Source organism: Spea bombifrons, chromosome 2 (assembly GCF_027358695.1).
Source record: "Spea bombifrons isolate aSpeBom1 chromosome 2, aSpeBom1.2.pri, whole genome shotgun sequence".
Lineage (NCBI taxonomy): Eukaryota > Metazoa > Chordata > Amphibia > Anura > Pelobatidae > Spea > Spea bombifrons.
The window spans coordinates 138,449,901-138,473,466 of NC_071088.1; the positions used below are offsets into that span (position 1 = coordinate 138,449,901).

At 41.3% G+C, this 23,566-nt stretch overlaps 1 protein-coding gene across 1 annotated transcript; it reads left to right on the forward strand.

The window, feature by feature from the left end:
- Positions 1-455: 455 nt before the first annotated feature.
- Positions 456-20,556, forward strand: GAB2 (GRB2 associated binding protein 2). Its single transcript, XM_053456698.1, has 9 exons — positions 456-742; positions 14,356-14,599; positions 14,967-15,538; positions 16,831-16,922; positions 17,503-17,791; positions 18,404-18,494; positions 19,429-19,531; positions 19,749-19,874; positions 20,356-20,556. Exons 1-9 carry the CDS (start codon positions 481-483, stop codon positions 20,497-20,499), a joined length of 1,923 nt encoding a protein of 640 aa, XP_053312673.1. The 5' UTR covers positions 456-480; the 3' UTR covers positions 20,500-20,556.
- Positions 20,557-23,566: the final 3,010 nt, after the last annotated feature.

Here is a 23,566-nt window from a genome sequence, read left to right on the forward strand (position 1 = left end):
ATAAAGTAATATAACCCCCAGCGCTGTATACAGTAATATAACCCCCCAGCGCTGTATACAGTAATATAACCCCCCAGCGCTGTATACAGTAATATAACCCCCAGCGCTGTATACAGTAATAAAACCCCCAGCGCTGTATACAGTAATATAACCCCCAGCGCTGTATAAAGTAATATAACCCCCAGCGCTGTATACAGTAATATAACCCCCCAGCGCTGTATACAGTAATATAACCCCCCAGCGCTATATACAGTAATATAACCCCCAGCGCTGTATACAGTAATATAACCCCCCAGCGCTGTATACAGTAATATAAGTTTTTTTTATATGAAAGCCACACTTCTGGTTTATTTTTGACGATTTTTGAATTTTGAACATCTCCTGATGAGGTTTTTAGGTGATTTTACACAAATACTGACGCTTTTGTCTGTTTCTTTGAAGGCGTGGAAGAAGCGTTGGTTCATCCTGCGGAGCGGGCGTATGAGCGGGGACCCGGATGTCTTGGAGTATTATAAGAACGATCATTCGAAGAAACCCATCCGGGTTATTAACCTGAGCTGCTGCGAGCAGGTGGACGCCGGGCTGACCTTCAACAAGAAGGAGCTGCAGGACAGCTATGTGTTCGACATCAAGACGAGCGACCGGACGTTCTATCTGGTGGCGGAAACCGAGGAAGAAATGAACAAGTGGGTGCGGAGCATCTGTCAGATCTGCGGCTTTAACCAGTCCGAGGAGAGCGCAGGTTTGTTAAACTAAAACTCGTAAAGTTATGGTTTTATCTCATTTTGTCCCCCAAAAAAACCTCCCTTTATCTGCAGCCCTGGAGCCGCCGTTGCTGTCAGTCATGTGATAATTTGGGTGACTTTCCCGGCTCAAACACCACACTGAGCTGATGCTTTACGGCGATGCTAATGAAGTCCGTCCCTCCATAGACTTTCATTAGTCAGGGAGTCCGGCTGGGTGATTAAGACTCAACATCTCTTTAACCCCTTAAGGACAATGGGTTGTCCTTAAACCCATTAAAAACAATGCATTGTGAGACTATAGATGTACAAGTTTGTCATGAAGGGGTTAAGATAATTAAGAGATTTTTTGGGGGGTTATTTTCAGAAGGGGATTAATTAAGAAAATGTGACCGGTCCCTTTAATTGCTTCTGACGCGCATGTAATCTGTATGAGAGGACAAACTGCACAGGCAGGGCATTCGCACGTGAAGTGCTCGTACCCCCCGTGACCACGGAGGACATTCCGGTGCACGTGCCGTTACACATACTCTCGGTCAACCATGCGTGTTACACGTGACTCTAGAAATGTCTAGAATGCTGTCGGTGCCACCGGCTCTAATGTAACAACCCGCGAGCTGTAACTGGTATGTAGAAATAAATAAAACGCCGCTTCACCGCCTGTTATCCGTTTTTTGGGGTTTTTTTTTTTAATCTTAACCGTTGCCTTATACTCTGTATACCCTGTACACTACATCAAGAGTTAATACCCTCCCCAGCGCTGTATAGATATAGACTAATAACCCCCTATACCCGGCGCTGTATAGGATAGTATCCCCCAGTGAGTCCGGCTTGGTGATTAAGACTGAGCCATTCTATTGCCCCCCCCCCAGGCAGTATGATAAGGAGAATCATACAAATGGCTGATATGCAGCTGCCTGAAAACATTATATTATGGGGCAAAAACTACAACTCTTACAAAACCCAATATTTAAATAAAAATATTGAGTATTCCCCTTTAAAAGGAACCTGTTGTGAACAGTAAATCTTCATTAAACGAACGCTGCGGCCCGATGTATGAATGGGATTCTACTCGCCGTATCGCGTGCGAGGATGTGTGTGGGGGGGGGAAACGCATGTTTTTTTACCTGTCTGCACGTATTATATATGCTTTTTCGCGAGCGTGCGCAGGGTATCAGTCAGGGGACCAGCAGCCTTCCATCTCCTCCCTGCCGCTTATCGGTGGGAGAGATCCGGTTATATTGTTACTTTTTGGTCATATTCTGCTGATATTTGTGGCTTCTCCGTGGCTTTTGTCTCCGATACCCGCCGCAGAGACTCGTTTAGTTAGTAATCCCTACCGTGCTGTGCATTCAGGTGCCACAGGGGGCAGTATTGTGCACTCTTCACATGACCTCAGTTGACCTACAAGGGGTATTTTTTTTTATTATCTAGGGCATCTTTAAGTAATAGAACCCGGCCTACGCTGAGTCTATCATCCTCCCCGGAACCTCATCAATAACTGTCAATAATTTATTGCTTTTTACAGAATAACATCTTGTTTCATTTAGTTTTCTTGATCCGCCAGCATCAGCTGGAAAAACAAACTCGCCCTCGACATAAAATTTTAAAAAATGTAGGGCGTTAAAATAGGGTTTGTCTTCAGAACAATTTTAAATTTAAAATTTGATCAGAAAAGTGTGGCAGCGGGATAGAGTGACAAAATTGGGACTGTCCCGCATGATGTGGGACAGTTGGAAAGCATGTTTTTTTTTTTTCTCTCTTAAATCTCTATCTTAAATCTGGATGTTAACTCGGAATGACTGTTTCTGGGAAATAGGCTTTTATGGACATAAAAATGGCAATTTGTGATGAATATTTTAAGAGAGAGAAAGTTATATTTATGGTTTATTGCTGACTCGGACAGAATGAATAATGGATCGGAGCGAATAATAAATAAAACATCCGACTAGGGGCTCCTAAACGTGCACCCCTCTATATGGGTGCTGGAAGGGGGGGCAGAACTGGGTCAGAGGGGGCAGAACTGGGTCAGAGGGGCAGGGAGTCCACAACTCACTTTTATTTTATTGTATTTTTGTTGCGTTCTTTCTTAGTTTTTAACAAAATCATCCTTACCAACCATCCCACCGGGGAACTTTCCGGGCTTCATCCAGAGTCTCTGGGTGAAGCACTATTTCCCCGGGACTCAGAGGCGTTTTCTGCTTTTTCCTGGCAGGGGAGCCGTGTTTGGTCACACCCCCCCAACATGCATGGCCAGCCCCACCGCCGTGCATAGCTCCCCAGAAGAGGGAGATCTCTGGGTAGCCTACAAGTTCATTGTTTCTGATTTTATTGAAAATAGATTTTTCATATTTTATTATTAAATTACCAAAAAAAATTACTAAATTACTTTTTTTTTATTTTTTATTTTTATATAAAACAATAACTAAAAAAAATCATTTTTTTTTTCCTTTCTGTAAGCTTTTGAACAATCTAATAAGGATTCAGCTAAATAAATGGTAAATGCCAGTTGGGGGGATGAGTAACACACGACGCGATGCGCATCCTTCGTTGTCCTGCCTTGTGCTGATTTATTGATTTGTTTTTAAAAAAATGTTTTTATTTAAATCCGGCAGAATATAATCCAGATTGTTGGATTCCTGCGCATGTTCCTCTCTGTATTGGGACCTTCACTGGTTGCAGATGTAGAAGGTTGAGCTCTGTCCTTTTTGGCAGCACTAAAAGGTTAATGCGTGTCTTTTGCCGTTCGTTCGTTGTATCCGTGATGTCACCGGGGTGTTTTAAATCTGCAGAAATAGTTTAGTTTTTTGACAATTCAGCCCAATAACATCCAAAAATTTTGTTTTCCAATTCTCTTTTCTTATTCTTAACATTAAATATCCAATTCTTTTGGATACATGCGGACCAAACAGAATTTTTTAAAATTTAAAATGAAAAATTTATATAAAATCATTGTAAAGCGTGATTTAACCCTTACAGCATATAGTAAGTAGTGTGCTGCCATATTTTAGGGTCTACTTTTTGCCATATCATTTAAACATTAAAATGCTTCTTGTGACGAGACCCCTTAGTCTGTGTAGGGGTTAGTTCAGAAAAAAAATAAATAATAAAAATAAATAAATAATAATATATATATATATATAATATATAAAACTTTTTTGAAAAATAACATGCTTTATTTTTAAATTATTTTATAATTTATTTTACTTTTTTATATTTATTTTACGTTTTTATATTATTTATTTTATTATTTATTTATTTTATTATTTTATTTACTTTTTTATATTTTTTTTTTTTTATTTTAGAATTTATTTATTTTTATTTAATGGGCTCTCTGGCTGGTAAATCACCCCACACAGTAATAATCTCCCTGCGTTGTATTAAACAATGAAGCGCTTGTTTCTTTGTTTCCCGTGAGAGCAGCGGACGCATTTAATCTCCGTGGGGGAAAATTCACAGGATCTGTCGATTTTTCAAACATTGTAACAAAATTTCTAAAATAATAATTTTTTTTTTTTTTTTTTTTAAAAAGATACAAAATAAACCGGGGAAGCAAGAGCACAATGGGAAATATTATTATTTTCTTGGTGGGAGAGTCGGATATATCTTAAAAAAAATATGTTACAAACTTTGTTAAAGTTCCTATTCTACCCGTTTACCTGAGATTCATTAACCTCTAAATGCGTAAGAATATTTTTTTCTGCCAATAAGTGAGAATCTTTGTAAACCAGAAAGGCGTAAATTCTGGATTCCGTATCGATAATATAATTAATAACTTATTATGATTACTAATAATAAATAAAGTGGCGCTCAGCTGCTCGGATAGTCCCCTCTCCGCCGTCTCATTAGTACATTTTTTCTGGGTTTTATTTTCTCTGTTTTTTGGCAATTGGAAGGCGGACTTTTGCCAGAAGAAAGACTCTCGGCTCTTCACGCTCGGAAAGAAATATAAAAGAGGTTAGAAAGTGAAATCATCGAACTGGAAGTATTCCTGTGCCGGGGGGCAGAGCCTGCGAGGTATTGGGGAGAACGAGCGGCCGATCTGGAGGAGGGGACTTGAAAAATATATATATTTAAAAAAAAATATTCGTACTGTGGTCGCCCTCCTTTTCTTCTGTAATTTCACCCATTTAATACACGATTAACTATTGGAGGACCAGAGGAATTGCAGACACGGCAGGAAGGGCACTTGAAGCGTTTTCTAGTCTTCCGAGGGGTTTATTCACTAAATGGAGAGTTGTGGGTGAAAAGCAGGGGTCAGCTTGGAGCTTCTTGAACGCGTTGGGGAGTCAGCAGAAAAGTTGCGTTTCGTCTCAATAATAGTTGGCTGGCCCTGTATAATGCATATTTAAATCATTGAGATTCATGGTGCTGCCTTACGGATTGAACTATACATTACGCAGGGTCTGCTCAGTCCGAGGTCTTGTCGTCTCCATCTCTACACCCTGATCAAGCAGGGGCATCTCGTTTGTTGGTCCTTTTTCTGTGGCTTTTTGGCTTATAGTATTGGGAGTGAGTAAAAGCAAAGATTATGTTGGATCTTAGAAGATAACGCACCATCGCGGAGACCCCATAACCTCTACCTTTCATCGGGAGGGTCCGAGAACCGAAGCTATGTCCTGTATAAGCGCTCAGAACGCCGCGCGCGGCTTCTTTAGAAGCTTGCACATTCTTATTGCGTGGTCATGTAAGATGGTGTTGCCTGACCCCATTCACACCCAAGGCAGCCTGTTTTTACGAATTGTAGAGCGGCCCAGGGGCCAGCCACCCCTGTTTATGCATCTGCCTTAGGCTGTATTCTGTCGGGAACGCTTAGATGAGGACAGGTGTCTTGAACCTGAAAAAAAATGCCCTATCCTTAATTGTAGATTGGCATAAAAACGAAGGCTCGGCGTCCGACGCAAGCTTTTTTTTTTTTTTATTCATTTTTTTTTTTTTACCGGTTCTTGGAAATGGCCTCTGAGGTAACGGGAAGAAGAAAAAGTAGGCGGCCGGAGCTCGGCCGTTCTAACCGTTAATTTAAGGAACGATCTGCTTCTTTTTGGAATATTCCCAGTTTCCCAGAACTGGCATATTTTGCTGCGATGTAATTAAGGCTCTTGGCGCACGGGGCGGGGTATTGGCCAGCGGTCCTGGAGGTAAGTCGGGACTGTTGGACCTTTCCTGACTGTATTGGGACTGTTGGCAATTATGAGGCTCCCCATCCCAGTATTTGATGACCACTGAGCTCTTTATGTCTCAGGATAAATGTTAAGGGACGAGAATGAAATGTTAAGGAAACTTATTATTTCCAGAATCTAAAAAATGTATACTAAAAATCTAAAAACTTTTTTTTTTATTCCGGTTTGCCTTTTTTGACCCGATTTGTCGTTTCATCGTGTAACTCTGTAAACAAGCTGTCAGGATTTAATACGTTTCCTGAGAAAATTATCTAAAAATATCACTCTCGCGGTTGGAGATGTTTTTTTTTGGAAGGCAGGGGGTAGGAAACCGTCCCGCAAACTGCCGGGATTTGTTAACCCCTTTAGAGCTGGGGGAGGAGCGATAGGATATTCTTAGGAAGAAGAACAGCACCGAAATAAATAATAATAAAAAAACTGAGATGTCTCTTTGGTGCCATCTTTCTCTTGTGATGCCATTTCCTGTCAACATGTTCTTCTCTTCCTGTTTGGTTGTCTTCCTGTTACTTGGCTAAAGGTCACCGGATGGATAATTTTGTCGACATTTTATCCAAACACCAAAATATCTTACAAACTATGCAACAGTAAAGGGCAAAAGTTAATTACCGTATCTTGTGAAATTACCAACTCAATTTGTGACATCATTTCTTTGGATAATATTGATTAGGGGGAGGGGGCAGACGGATCTCCCCAACTGGCCCATGGGCCACCCAGGATAGTGGAACAGTGCCCAAAAATCAGGGACTGTTGGGAGGTATGGCAGTCCCTTCTAGCAGGGTTTGCTCTGCCCCGTAAAGCCCCCCCCATATCTCTTTAGTGGAACATCCAGGCATTGAGGGCGGAGCCACCAGGTGGGTGGGGTTTCAGGGTAGTATTAAGTTACCCAGACTTTGCCACTGAAGTTAAATAGCTCCCTTCCTTGTGGTCTGCCGACTGCCCCTGCCACGCGCCACTGCCTCTTAACCCTTTAAGTGCCATACAACGCATTATTCTTTGTTACGTCTGCAGAGATTGGAAAGTTGCCGTAAGGAAAGCATTTTGCGTCTAGATCCATGTGTGAAGCAGATCGGGAAGGTGCGACGTCGGGCCTCGCCAGGATGATGCGGACCCTCCTACCCTACTGGGAATGGAGAGGAGAGAGAGCTGGCTGCAAGACAACACACATTTTTACAATTACCGCTCACCCTAATAATACATTTTTTGTTTGCCTTTTTAATAATTTAAAGGGAGATTATCACAGCTCCGCTTATTAAAACCATGATTCAGTTTAAAGGACTCTTTTGCTTCTCAGGAAGCTGAAGTTAGTGGCAGTCTGTGGCAGAGCCAGCATTATCTGATCAATCTCCTGTTCTGAATCCCCTTCCCATCCCCCTGCCTGAACCAATCAGGAACTTAGCAATAGGGGAGAGGTAACTTAATGGGGAGGAATAACCCTGCAGATCCTGATAACCATGGGATACGCATAAGAGGGGCTTTTAAACATATAAATCTTATTTTAATCTGTAAACAATGTTACATTGGGTTATTTAGCATTTAGGACTAGATCCTGTAGGGCAGGTGCGTAACAATCGTGGTTGCAACTGCTACCTGACCTGCCACTCTAGGGGGCCAAAAATACCCCTGCGACCACCCCTTTAAAAGCTGCTAGTTGAGGGTAACACCTGCATTCAGCAGCATGGAGAGTGTAGAGATCATCCGATCAGATGTCGTCTCTCACTTCCTCCCGGCATGCTGTATGATCCGGCACGCAGGAAGTGACATCGCTCCCACTTCCTGCATGCTGGGGGGAGAGACACAGGCAAGCTGTTTGGGGACAAAGATGGAACAAGCAAGCAGTTTGGGGCTAAAATGGCACAGACAGGCTGTTTGGGGACAAAGCTGGCACTGAAGGACCTGTTCCTTGGTGGAGCGTAACTTTCCGGCGGTCCCTGTGGTTTTCTAGTTAACCTGATGTAGGGTTTGTTTTAAGTGAAAGATACATTTTATGGCATAAAATGTAGTGACGAGGCTCAGGTTAGATGTCATGGTAACATGTTCATTTATAAGAGGGAACCCCTGGTCCTCAAACACAAAGTCTTCACTATATTACCCAATTGTTTTATTACATGTGGAAACGGAACGTCCGCGTCCAAGACAAATCCGTAACGGAATCCGGTGCTAAGACCATCGAGAACCTTTTGGAGCGTCTGCCTGAGGTTTCCCAGGGTTGCGATTACCAAACGTTCTATTTGTCCGACGCGCTATACATCGTTACTCTGCTTTATGGGAATTCCACGCGTGAAGCCAAACTGGGAACTTTTTGTGATTCCGTTTCCATAAGGTCGCCAAACAGCTTGGGTCGTTGTCATCGCCGGGTCCTGATCCCCGCTGATTGAAGGGGAACTATGCCTCGTAGGGCGACGACGGATACCGTTTGGTTACCGGGGATAATTTAGCCATCGCTCCGACGGGATTCTACAACCAGACAGACACTCTGGAAAAACAATGTAATGAGATGTATTGTTGTCTACGCGTCCGCTGCACCGTCTTTCCGGCGGGCAGTTTGAAAGAACCGAGGGAAGTAATCTTTTAATCCGTAGGGTTCAGGGGGCGACGAGTGTGGGAGTGGGAATCTCGGAACACAATTGTTTTTGTTTCCACTGCCACAGAGCTTCCAATTTTTACAGGCTTAGTCTTGGAAAAATAAATTAAATAAAACATTATATTGAGTATTTTCCTGACGTTTCATCCCATTATAGAGGTGAGCAAACTATTTTTTAAAACAATGAATTTTTGGCAATCTTTTGATATGAGATATATATATTTTTTTATTATTATTAATATTTTTTTTTGGCCCAAGAATTCCATGTGTTCCAAAGAATGTCTTTTATAGATTACTTGCATTTGATGATAAAGGGAAAAAATCATAAATTAGCCCCAGGGTGGAATATTCCGGTATTTGCAGAACATAACGGGTTATTATTAGGCAATCGGCGCAGGGATTTGGGGACATCTGTATAAACAGCCCCACCTAAACTATCTCAGTTATTTCAAAGAACTAACAAAGTTCTAAGACCGATTCGTCATCCGGGGGTAATAGAGAGTTTATGGGCTGAAATACACGGATTCTTGCAGAGAAGTCTCCAGGAGGAAAGAAAGTTCAGAGGAGGGCGACGAAAATGGGGAATGGTTTGCAGGAAACGCTAAGAGGACAAAATATCTCCGGCTTTGGAGGAGAGAAGAGAGAGATTTAAATTTATAAAGGGATTTAACAAAGTACAAGAGGGAAGTTTATTTCAATGAAAGCAGGCATAATCTAACACTATAACCCATTATATCCCTGTATATTCCTCATATTATATATTATATACTCTCCGGCCGTATAACTAATCCCGTCCTTATAACCCGTTATATCCCTGTATATTCCTCATATTATATATTATATACTCTCCGGCCGTATAACTAATCCCATCCTTATAACCCGTTATATCCTGTATATTTCTCATATTATATATTATATACTCTCCATCCCGTATAACTAATCCCTTCCTTATAACCCGTTATATCCTGTATATTCCTCATATTATATATTATATACTCTCCGGCCGTATAACTAATCCCGTCCTTATCACCCATTATATCCCTGTGTATTCCTCATATTATATATTATATACTCTCCGGCCGTATAACTAATCTCATCCTTATAACCCGTTATATCCCTGTATATTCCTCATATTATGTATTATATACTCTCCGGCCGTATAACTAATCCCGTCCTTATAACCCGTTATATCCCTGTATATTCCTCATATTATATATTATATACTCTCCATCCCGTATAACTAATCCCTTCCTTATAACCCGTTATATCCTGTATATTCCTCATATTATATATTATATACTCTCCGGCCGTATAACTAATCCCGTCCTTATAACCCGTTATATCCTGTATATTCCTCATATTATATATTATATACTCTCCGGCCGTATAACTAATCCCGTCCTTATAACCCGTTATATCCCTGTATATTCCTCATATTATATATTATATACTCTCCCCCGTATAACTAATCCCGTCCTTATAACCCGTTATATCCCTGTATATTCCTCATATTATATATTATATACTCTCCAACCGTATAACTAATCCCGTCCTTATAACCCGTTATATCCTGTATATTCCTCATATTATATATTATATACTCTCCGGCCGTATAACTAATCCCGTCCTTATCACCCATTATATCCCTGTGTATTCCTCATATTATATATTATATACTCTCCGGCCGTATAACTAACCCCGTCCTTATAACCCGTTATATCCCTGTATATTCCTCATATTATATATTATATACTCTCCCCCCGTATAACTAATCCCGTCCTTATAACCCGTTATATCCCTGTATATTCCTCATATTATGTATTATATACTCTCCGGCCGTATAACTAATCCCGTCCTTATAACCCGTTATATCCTATATATTCCTCATATTATATATTATATACTCTCCCCCGTATAACTAATCCCGTCCTTATAACCCATTATATCCCTGTATATTCCTCATATTATATATTATATACTCTCCCCCGTATAACTAATCCCGTCCTTATAACCCGTTATATCCCTGTATATTCCTCATATTATATATTATATACTCTCCGGCCGTATAACTAATCCCGTCCTTATAACCCGTTATATCCCTGTATATTCCTCATATTATATATTATATAATCTCCGGCCGTATAACTAATCCCGTCCTTATAACCCGTTATATCCCTGTATATGCCTCATATTATATATTATATACTCTCCCCCCGTATAACTAATCCCATCCTTATAACCCGTTATATCCTGTATATTCCTCATATTATATATTATATACTCTCCCCCGTATAACTAATCCCGTCCTTATAACCCGTTATATCCTGTATATTCCTCATATTATATATTATATACTCTCCGGCCGTATAACTAATCCCGTCCTTATAACCCGTTATATCCCTGTGTATTCCTTATATTATATACTCTGCGGCCGTATAACTAATCCCGTCCTTATAACCCGTTATATACCTGTATATTCCTCATATTATGTATTATATACTCTCCGGCTCGTATAACTAATCCCGTCCTTATAACCCGTTATATCCTGTATATTCCTCATATTATATATTATATACTCTCCCCCGTATAACTAATCCCGTCCTTATAACCCGTTATATCCCCGTATATTCCTCATATTATATATTATATACTCTCCGGCCGTATAACTAATCCCGTTCTTATAACCCGTTATATCCCTGTATATTCCTCATATTATATATTATATACTCTCCGGCCGTATAACTAATCCCGTCCTTATAACCCGTTATATCCCTGTATATGCCTCATATTATATATTATATACTCTCCCCCCGTATAACTAATCCCATCCTTATAACCCGTTATATCCTGTATATTCCTCATATTATATATTATATACTCTCCCCCCGTATAACTAATCCCGTCCTTATAACCCGTTATATCCTGTATATTCCTCATATTATATATTATATACTCTCCAGCCGTATAACTAATCCCGTCCTTATAACCCGTTATATCCCTGTATATTCCTTATATTATATACTCTGCGGCCGTATAACTAATCCCGTCCTTATAACCCGTTATATCCCTGTATATTCCTCATATTATATATTATATACTCTCCGGCCGTATAACTAATCCCGTCCTTATAACCCGTTATATCCTGTATATTCCTCATATTATATATTATATACTCTCCCCCGTATAACTAATCCCGTCCTTATAACCCGTTATATCCCTGTATATTCCTCATATTATATATTATATACTCTCCGGCCGTATAACCAATCCCATCCTTATAACCCGTTATATCCTGTATATTCCTCATATTATATATTATATACTCTCCCCCGTATAACTAATCCCGTCCTTATAACCCGTTATATCCCTGTATATTCCTCATATTATATATTATACACTCTCCGGCCGTATAACTAATCCCGTCCTTATAACCAGTTATATCCCTGTATATTCCTCATATTATATATTATATACTCTCCCCCTGTATAACTAATCCCATCCTTATAACCTGTTATATCCCTGTATATTCCTCATATTATATATTATATACTCCCCCCCCCGTATAACTAACCCCGTCCTTATAACCCGTTATATCCTGTATATTCCTCATATTATATATTATATACTCTCCCCTGTACAACTAATCCCGTCCTTATAACCCGTTATATCCTGTATATTCCTCATATTATATATTATATACTCTCCCCCGTATAACTAATCCCGTCCTTATAACCCGTTATATCTCTGTATATTCCTCATATTATATATTATATACTCTCCGGCCGTATAACCAATCCCATCCTTATAACCCGTTATATCCTGTATATTCCTCATATTATATATTATATACTCTCCCCCGGATAACTAATCCCGTCCTTATAACCCGTTATATCCCTGTATATTCCTCATATTATATATTATATACTCTCCGGCCGTATAACTAATCCCGTCCTTATAACCCGTTATATCCTGTATATTCCTCATATTATATATTATATACTCTCCGGCCGTATAACTAATCCTGTCCTTATAACCCGTTATATCCTGTATATTCCTCATATTATATATTATATACTCTCCATCCCGTATAACTAATCCCGTCCTTATAACCCGTTATATCCCTGTATATTCCTCATATTATATATTATATACTCTCCCCCGTATAACTAATCCCGTCCTTATAACCCGTTATATCCTGTATATTCCTCATATTATATATTATATACTCTCCCCCGTATAACTAATCCCGTCCGTATAACCCGTTATATCCTGTATATTCCTCACATTATATATTATATACTCTCCCCCCGTATAACTAATCCCGTCCGTATAACCCGTTATATCCTGTATATTCCTCACATTATATATGATATACTCTCCAGCCGTATAACTTCAGGGTATCAACAGATAGTGTAAATATGATACATACAGGAGAATAAAGTGTGAGTCCCCCTTTAATACGTGTAACACGCAGAGTAGCTCAGGAGCGTAGCGGCTAAGAAGGTCGTCCAGCAGTTGGTGGCCGTTGTGTCTCCATGCGTGAAAACTCTCCTCTATCATGCCCTTCAAAATATTGATTTCTCCAAAAATATCCCAGGCGTGTGATTGGCTGAGGTCAGGATGAACTGAATTGGCTGCGATCCGACTCTTTTTATCCTCCGCTGTCGGCCTCCATGCTCTTCGGATCCTCTGGGGTTTTGTTTCCAAGGAAGGGCTCTCACATTTCCAAACCCATTTTCTTGGTATAATAAGGAGCTTATTCAACGCCGAGAGTCGGGAGAATTACAATGAAAGCGTAATGGTTTGTTTTTCTTGGAAGGCGTCGGAGGAGTGACGTGCGCGAGGGAATCATTTAACGCTGGAACGGTTTAACCGATTAGCGCTGCTCAAGAGAGAGAGACGACGATTGCTGAGCGAGTTTTAATTTACGGGCAGTCCGAATATTCCAATTAAAATTACATTTTTTGTAAGGGTAGTAGATAAATGGAACAGCTTCCCATCAGAAGTGGTAGAGGCTAATACAGTGAGCTGCAATCTATGCATAACGATGTAACATTACGTTAACAGAATAAAAAGTATAAATGCCGGATTAGATTTTGGTTTTATCTTGAGTTTGAGTTGCTGCTTCGGGTGAATATTCTGATGATGTCACTTTAAAAAAAAAAAAATAAACAATAAAAAAAAAATCTGTGCTGGATGCAGGAGCCGCCATCTTGCTACCCCGTCACGGGGTATAAATCGCCCGTCGCCCTGAGATATCTGTGATAATAGCGTTATGGAGGGACCTGCGCGGCTGGAAGCAATCTCCAGCGCTAGAGGCTCATGCGCCATCTGCTAAAACAACGCGGGGATAGAACAGGAAGCGGCTTCCAACTTCCTGCTCGGGCTGACGGGAGGGAGAGAACAGGAAGCAGCTTCCAACTTCCTGCTCGGGCTGATGTGAGGATTCCGATACAGTCCGCACAGAGGAATCATGGGAAATTGAGGGGAATTTGCATAACGATGTAACATTACGTTAACAGAATAAAAAGTATAAATGCCGGATTAGATTTTGGTTTTATCTTGAGTTTGAGTTGCTGCTTCGGGTGAATATTCTGATGATGTCACCTGATATTTTTCTTTTGTCAGATATTGTAATATCTTATAGTGACCTGTGTCAACGTATGCAGTCACGTCAGCTTTCAGCCGTCTGAAAAATGGACCCCTCGATAGACAATAGCATGAGTCCTAATGCCGTTTGCGGTCCGTTGGGTGCTTGGTGACCTGCGCGTTTCTGGCTATGGCTGCGTTGGGTGTTGCTCTCCCCCGTTGGAGGATTTGTTGACCTTTTTGCGGTTGTTCCTCTTTGCAGACTCCCTACGAAACATTCAGTCCATCAACCACGGCCCCAGGTCGTCACCGGCCGAGTTCAGCAGCTCCAGCCACTTCCTGCTCCGGGAGAGAAAGTCCTCGGCCCCTTCTCACTCCAGCCAGCCCACCCTGTTCACGTTCGAGCCGCAGTCCAACCACATGCACCAGACCACTCTATCTACCAGCGCGCCCCAGGACTATCTCTTCCTGCACCAATGCATGAGCCGCAAAAGCGAAACCATGAGGTAAGAGGATGAAATCTACGCAATCGCTGCCGAATCTAATAAATGTCTGACTAAAGCGTTTCCTGATCCGCTTGTACCAAAAAATGGAAACAGACGGTGAATAGATTCTAGTGTTCCTGATCCAAAGAGCTCACAATCCAGTTTTATTTGACCAACCAGATCTAAAATGCATGTGCTCTTAAACAGGAAGTGTAGCGTGCGAGGGGATATTGCTTCCCCTGGGGTACATTGAATTATTCTGTTTCTGTGTAAATATGGATTGCTTTTTAACTTCAACTCTTCTTTATTGCCACCAACCTGATCTACTATATGCAAATTAATATCAAAAATCTAATTTTTTTTTTTATATATTTTTTTCTTTCTTCAGAAGTGCCAGTTTTTCGCAAGCCACGAGGTCCTCCTTCTTCATGCGCAGCGATACAGCTGTTCAGAAGTTGGCCCAGGGCTACGGACACTGTTTGAACGGGGTCAGCGGCCAAGTTCACGGCTTCTACAGTTTGCCGAAGCCCAGCAGACATAACTCGGAGCTACGGGACAGTGCCTACGATCTGCCGAGGAGCTTCGGTTCAGATACCCCAACCAAGTCGAGCCTTACCGGACTGGAATCGGAGAACGAAGATGTTTACAGTTACAAAACTCCCAGCAACGCCCTGTGCAAAGAGTTTAGCGAACTCTCCACGGATCCCTACGATCCCGGGACCCCTCTATCCGTGTACCAGATCCCGAGAACGTTCACCCTGGACAAGAACCACAATGCTTTGGGTGTCGGGTCCGGTGACTTCCATTCCGCTCCGCCGCCGCCCCGGCCTCCTAAACCCGGGCAGGCGGACACTCGGTGGGGCAGCCCCCAGCAGCAGAACGGGGACAGCGCGGATGTGGTGCCCGTACACATTCCGCGAAGGAACACTTTGCCGGCGATGGAGAACAGACGTCATCGAGGTGGGTCAACGGGGTCGTGATGTGATAGAGTCTAGGAAACAAAAAAAAAAAAAAAAAAAAAGACGACTCGGCCGATGTATCTGAGCAGAAAATGTAGGGACTGGAGCAGGGAGCACGGGTTTCGAGAAGTTTGATATAATTTGTGTTTAGTGGAATGGAAGGAAAGTAGGTGATAATATTTTGCCCAACGTTCCGCTCGGATCTACTATGGGGGCGATGGAGTCGAAATGCTGCCGTCTGATTCGTTTTTATTATTCCTGATATATTTAAGGTTGGGATTTGATACGATAAAGGGGGGGCTGTTAGAATGTTATTGGTTATAGTAAATAGATTTCTTGACTTTGAGGGCAAAAACATTTCTTTCAATATATAATTCATCTTTGGATTTAAGAGGGGCTCAGTAGACCCTTCCGGAGGAAACCAATGACAAGGCTTCTTCTACTAGATTTGTGTAAATGGACCAATAATACTTTGTTTGTGTTTCTGTTCGTTCTCAGACGCCGGATTTACGTGCGCTTTCAGTTCGGAAGAAATTTGAAGGGCTCTCTCATTCTCATTCGCTCTCATTCACTCTCTCACGCTCTCATTCACTCTCTCTCACGCTCTCATTCACTCTCTCTCACGCTCCCAATGTCTCCGTAGCTTCTCCGCCGACCGTTTCCACGCCTCTGTCTTCGCTCCTTCTCTTGTCTCCTCTAGTTCTTCTGTCCTCTTTCCTCTTCGTTCTTTCAACGTCCGCTTCCACGACGTCCACTTCCCCTCCCTCTCTGCCCCGTGGGGAATGCGGAAGAACCCGAAGAGGCCGGAATAATGAACACCAATTCACAGAAAAAGAGGAGCTTCTCTGCGCCTCTCTTTCTCTCTGAATCCGTGTGCGTTATTCTGGCTTCTTGGAGAAGGTAGGGAGACATTGAGAGCGCGTGAGGGTAAGTGTGAGTGTGAGTGAGAGAGCGAGTGTGGAAAAACCAACAAAACGCAGATGAAAATGTATCATTCATACGAATTAATGAAATTGGTATGGAATTGTATGAATCCTTATGCACAGGTCTGCTTTCTATGTACCTTTCAACTATCCCGGATTTGGCAGGACTGTCCTGGTTTTATAAACTTGTTTTAATCACAGGAACCAAATTCATTGGTGTGTTTTCCGGAAGCAAATATTTTCTATGAAGCCAACTTTTTCTTCTACTGATACTTCTCTTAATAGTTTGATAAATATTTGACCCGATCCCCTCGCGCTGTCATCTTCTGCGATCATAATCGGTTTTTTGACCGTTTTATTTTATTTTTAGCCTCTTCTTGTGAAGCTTACGACTATCCCCATGGCGACTTCGGCATCGAACAATCTATGGAGTCCGTCAACGATGGTTTCAATTCTTACCTGGTGAGTTGAAACTCTTACTTTTTAATTCTTTAAAGAGTGAGCAGCCAATCAGGAGGTGGGATTTAATTATTATTTTTGTTTAATGTACTATTTTTGCACATTATCTAAATAATACGTTTTATGGATGCATTTAGTTCTTGCTATGAAGCGAAAGATGGAATTCGATAGAACATATATATAAAATGGGTTTATAAAGCTGAAACAAAAAAGGAATTCTGTAACAAAAAACTAATTTCAGCTAATTTAGCGATATTTAAAGCTGCTGTTCCACTAATGCAAAATATTAACTGCCCTCTTCTAGTACGTTAAGCAAATAAACCTTAACAGATCTGTCCGTTCATTCTTTCCTCTGAATCGCATAGCAACAAAAGCTTGTTTTTATTTTCTATGGCAACAGCCTATCCGTGCCTGCTTGTGAGTCATGTGACAATTAAGCATTCCCTGAAAAATGACGAATGAGGCAAAATTTTACACGATGAAAGAATTCTCTCTGGACAGGGTCTGGCTATGTTACGAGACTAGAAAGAAGTGTTTCTAACGCACTTAAGAGTCTTTATATTTATGTCTTCTGATCTCTCAGCAAACCAAATCTTCCATGGCTCGCTCGGAGAGTGCAGACTCCGAAGATAATTATGTTCCAATGAACCCCGGATCCTCCTCTCAGTTTAACGCCGAGAAGCAGAACGACAACTCCCAAAATGCTTATATCCCCATGAGCCCCGGGCCCCACCACTTCGACCTGCTTGGGTTTTCTTCCGCCACGCTTCCCGCCCGCAAAGGGAGTACGGCGTCGCTGGGTACGAGGCCGGCGCGGGTGAGCGAGATTCAGCCCCCGCCGGTGAACAGGAACCTGAAACCGGACAGAAAGGGTAAGTACGGCACGTAATGGGGGTGGGGGTAACAATGTGATTAGGACAGAAATAATATGTAGTTATGAGGTCTCAAAAGGCTCAGAACTAGACAGGCCACTCGGTTCCTATCTGCCATCGCAGTCTATATTTCTTCATGGCGGTCGAAAAGATCCCGGCTCGAAAATGTAACGCTGCCGTCAGTCATGTCTTTTAAAGAGTTAATTAGCTTTATAAAAAATTAAAAATCCATTTTATGTTCAGCCTTTTCTCTGTATACTTATTTCTTCGACTGGATGATTTTGCATTTTTACCTAGCATATAGTGTTTATCACCAATATTGTTTTTTGTTTTTTTTATTGTGAATTGTGCAGCTTAACTGCCCTACCTATACATAAATAATAATAAAAAAATTAAAATATATATAAAAAAAAAAAAAACTTTAAACAAGCCTTTCCTAACCTAAAAAAATGACCGATGGTATCAGCTGGCAAATGTATGAAAATAATCTGTAATATTAGCTTTAGTCTGTAGCGATACCGTTTGTCACATAAGCTTTCCTCTTCATTCCGTGTAAATAAATGTGGTATATATATATATTTTAATGTTTTTTTGTTTTTTTTTGTGCCAAAGCAAAGCCAACGCCGCTGGATCTGAGAGCCACGGCAATAATTGACGAACTCCCCTTTAAATCCCCGGTCACTAAATCGTGGTCCAGACAGACGTGAGTATGAATTCTTTGCGGTTTCTGACCCGCATTCGCTATTATTATTATTTATCATTTTTGTTAATATTTTTAAAGACTTGAGAGAAAAAAAGAAAAATCTAGAAAATTGCAGAAAAAAAATGTAATCATCCAATCAAAAGTAACGATTAACTCACTGGAGGCCGTCCCTAATGCAACGATTTCTTATTCCTGATTTTCTTATTTAATCTTATATTGTAAAACATTTTATATTCGGGCGCCAACCATGCCGGCTTTTATTCTTGGTATTATGTAGGAAGGCAGCTGTAAATAAAATAAATAAAAAAAACTGTGGCAAAAAATGTAAAATTGCCTCTTTAATAATTATTAAAAATTATAAAAAATGTTTCAATGTGCAAAATGTATCTAGTAATATAAAGAATACATTTTGCACGCTGACATTTTTTTAAAATAAATTTTCATTTTTTTATGTGCTAAATTTATCGGGGCAACCGCTCGTTTTTAGTTTGACTTTAATTTAGCCGACAAGACTTTTAACATTAAATTCTGGGATTATTGTTATTATTTTTTAATCCTTTATTTCTATGATTCCGAGAAGGCGGGGCCCGGAGGAAATGTATCCGTAATAAAGGAAGTGACATCAGGAATAAACTAGAAATGGAACTTAAATCGCGTTTATCCTGCGCGATGTCACCGAGGTTATTTTGAAGGCGAGGATTGGATAATTTACTGTTTGCCGGAGAGTTTTACGATTTCATTGGCCGCAGGATATGCTTTTAATGCCGTTTAATGCAAAAAAAACCCCAGAAACCTCAAGATAAATACTTGAAGGACAAATCTTGGGGACCGAATCCTCAGTTTTCCGTGGCGTATCCTTGTGTCGTGTAAATATATCGCCCCGCTCCGTGTAAATAAAATCCATGCGCTAAACGTAGCTTCGTTGGCGTTGCAGACCGTCTTTGAGGAGCAGCTCGTCTCAGTACTGCCGCCCGGTGTCCACACAGAGTATTACCAGCACCAGTTCGGGGGACAGTGAAGAAAATTATGTTGCCATGGTAAATTGTTTGTTTATTCTTCTTCTTAATCTTCTTTTTTTATTTATATAGCGCCAACAAATCCCGCAGCGCTTCTTACAGTCCCTACATTCAAAGGGTCTGGAAAACTAGAACTGACCAACTAAGACGACCCGATACACTTAAATTCTTATCTGTCAATTACATTTTTTTTTTTCAATCCAAATCTAACACGATTTCCCACATTACTGTATTCCAGCAAAATCCAGTATCGGCATCGCCAGGGACTAGCGGAACAAACAGCCCGGCTCAGAAAAAAAGCACCGGCAGCGTGGATTACCTAGCACTGGACTTCCAGCCGGTCTCACCGAGTCCTCACAGGAAGGTACCAATAATAATTTGTATTAACGGTAATGTGAGGAAGTTCTACTTCGCTGATAGGGTGGTAGATAAGTAGAACAGCCTCCCAGTAGAAGTGGTAGAGGGTAGAACAGTGAGGGTATTAAACATGCATGGGGTAGGCATGCGGATCCTGAGTGTAAGACGAGACCAACGACTGATTAAGATGACAGATAAACAATGTAGCAGTAAGGAATAAGGAAGCGTTGCGACTCCTCTTGATGAAAGATCCAGAAAGTTTTAGTTTGTCAATAGCTGGTATGATGCAGGGGGGCAGAATACTCTCACATGGCATTGGCTTTGGGGCAAACAGAGTTGTTTGCCCCAAAAGCCAGTGTTTGTTCTTTTACTTGCCCCTCGATATTTTGGTCTAGAAATTCTTTCTTTTAGTGTAAATATTTTAAATAATATTTTCTGAGTCTTAGAACCAATGATATTAATTTCATTGCCTTCTCTTCTGCCTTCAGCCCTCCACGTCTTCCGTGGCCTCGGATGAGAAGGTGGATTATGTTCAGGTGGACAAGGAGAAGACCCAAGCCTTGCAGAATACAATGCAAGAGTGGACCGATGTGCGCCAGTCCTCTGAGCCCACCAAGAGCGCAAAACCTTAACGCATGGTGACTCCTGGAAGACGGGACGGGCGATGGACCATACCAACTTAGTGCCTCCACACTTTGAGGACCTCAGCTGTTCACGTTGGCCTGAATTCACGCTGCGTCTATTTCATTAGATCTCCGGACAGTTCTGTTACCTGCCTGCCCGAGGCATCCAAGAATAGTGATACGTGCCTAACATGTTTCCGCCAATAAGTATTTATGTAAGCAAAGGGCAATAGTGTTACAATTCCCGGGGTCGCCCCATGACTTTCTCCAGTTCCTTCCGGGTAACGAGTTAAGATCCTTCTGTTTCCCCTGAATCTATCTGCCCCTAAAGTATAGGCTGGGGGCAGTAGGGGCAGCATAGACCATGCCACTTATTCATGGTTACGATGGAAGGGGAGGATGTTTACCGCCATCAAAAGGTGAGGGACCATCAAAAACCATGGGTTCCGGAGTGGGTGGGAAATCCCCGGAATTCACCAACGTTTCTACGGAATTCAGGAGAATGCGAAACATTCCGTTTCCGTTACTTGTAGCAAAGCCAAGACTTTTCTGCCAATCCATTCCGATTTCGGCGTGTCGTCTGATCCTCCTGTCGCGTTCCGCTCGTTGATGAGAAGCAGCAGTACGCGGGTCACGGGGGGGAACCTGACCCCTGACCAGAACCTACCGCGTAGAATCGCGGTGTCGCCCGGTCGCGTGAGCGCCTTACGTTTATGCCGCGGGTCTGGCGAGTGACTGTTATTAGGATAGCAATAGGTTGGTGAGTGGATTTCGGGTGGGATAACCGATCGTCCGATGCCGATTTCACCTCTTCCGACGCGCCACGCGAGTATCGTCAACGAAGCCTACCTAGCTGGACGCGCATGATATATAATCCAGGGGTGCCGCTGGTGGCGCCTGCATGCGCAGCAAAAACACTCGCCGTATCGCCTTCGCTCTGACACTCGGGAAATATCTCACGGCAAGAGCTTAAAATTTACTAAAAATTACAATCAAAGACCCGTAAATGCCGTTAATCGAATTGGGACTTTGATCCTTGATTTGGACCCCTTTGTCGCGCCCGCAAAGCATGTACACGGTATTCTGTTATCTCGCTGGCGGAAGAGCACGGGAGATCCGATCCAAACTAAATGAGAAAAAAATCAGCTTTTTAATACATTTTTAATTTTAACCCATAGAATAGATTTTAACGTCCTTCTGTTTATTATGTCCAGCTTTGTTACGCGCTTCCGATGAGGCGCTTTAAACTTTTTTGGTTAGGTTACCGCGTGATGTCCCTCTGCACTGATTATAACATTATTAGTGTTTCATAAAGAAATCCAGTTTATTACCGGGGAATCCGGTCTTGGATTGATTTGAGCTCCAATTTTAATTTTCCTCTGTGTTTTTACAATTTGTGGATTGGGGGCATATTCACTAAAGTGTGATTTCTATGGGGTATTTACCCGGCGGGGAATGTTTAACGCGTTGCCGCGTCTGCATGGGGCCAGAATCCATCTTTTCCCGAAGTGTAGAATTTTATAAAGTTACATTTATTAGTTGCGTTGATACAATGTATTGTGTGAAGCGCTGTGTCTATGGGTGTGAGGGGGCAGCATTGGGCATTAGGGCGCTGTATTGGGCGTAAGGGCGCAGTGTTGGGCATTAGGGGGGCAGCATTGGGCGTTAAGGGGCAGCATGTTTTTCTGGTTTCACCTTCATGGGTTAATCCCACTCCCCGCCAATATCTCTGGTGGAAATGTATTAAATTGTTAGCTCTGCGGCCGAGTTTGATTGGGTTTTCCTTGAGGAAATGTTGGCTTGGTGCACGGCGGTCTCGGCGCTGTGTATGGAATGAGTTTAGAAATGAGGATTTTGGTGATTCTTTGATCTTTATGTTCCAATGATTCCTGGGACGGGGGGGGGGGGTCTATGGCTATAAACGGGCATAGGGGTTTCTAGGGAGGGCACTAGGGGCAATCTGTGACCAGAGCTTTGTACCGGCCGAGTTCTAATCCTCCCGGCACAGCGGAGAAAATTTATTTCACAACCTACGTTAAATCATGATTCCTAAAACACAAATAATTATGACTCCTAGCGGTGCGCGTTCGCTGTGATGTCATCGGTTCCGTTTCTAACTTTGCGTCCCTTCGCTGGAGCGAAAAAGTAACTACATTTTAAAAGATATTTTCTCATTTTTTAAAATGTTTGTTTTTATTTTTATTGCATGATGGGCCTTTTTAGTAAATCGACATCGAACGTGCCTTTAAAAACACTTATAATGGGGGGGGCAGATTCGGCAGCCGCACCAATATTTGGGTCGCGTCCCAATGCCATGCGCAGAAACAAACATTTTTTTTATTTTCCATTAACTCCGGACGAGATCTTATTCTTCTGAATTTTATGAATTAGGCAAGTTTATTTATTTATTTTTTTTTTAATTTCTTTCATTTTTTGGTTTCTCAATTTTTGATTTTTTTTTTTCCTGCCCAGTTTTCTGTTTTGTTTCTCGATTTATTAAAATAAAAAAAAAAATATAAAAAACCCACCAACAATAAAATATTCATAAATGGTCATTGTCAATTGTTATGAAATAACATTTCCGAATTGTTAAATGTCTAGTAAATATTATGAAATTATAAAAATAAAGGTAAAAAAAGAACAAAAATATCAAAAATCATGTTTTTTTATTTAATGTTCCTCCCCCGCGTGCGATGTTACACCATAGAATGTATATCTTGTCATATTAACATCTCTGTGTTTCTAATTCCCGAGTATTTGTGACGTAGCGGCGTAAATTATTAATTTATTTGGTGTTTTAGTAAAGTAACAGCCTGTCGTAGCTTTATTTATGCAGGAAGTAGACGTTCATGCCTGTTTCTTTTTTTAATATAGAAAGAAGTCCTTTTAGGTTTAATATTTTAATTTCATGTGCGATCTCAATAAACGTGGTACATGTTTAAAAAATATTTCCGATGATTTCTGTGGTTTTTTTTTTTTTATTTGCTTTTGTTTGTAATCCCGTCCTGACAGTCTAACGCGTAACGAAGTAACCGTCACCTAACGCTATCGGTTTAATCATTTGTCAGATTTCCAG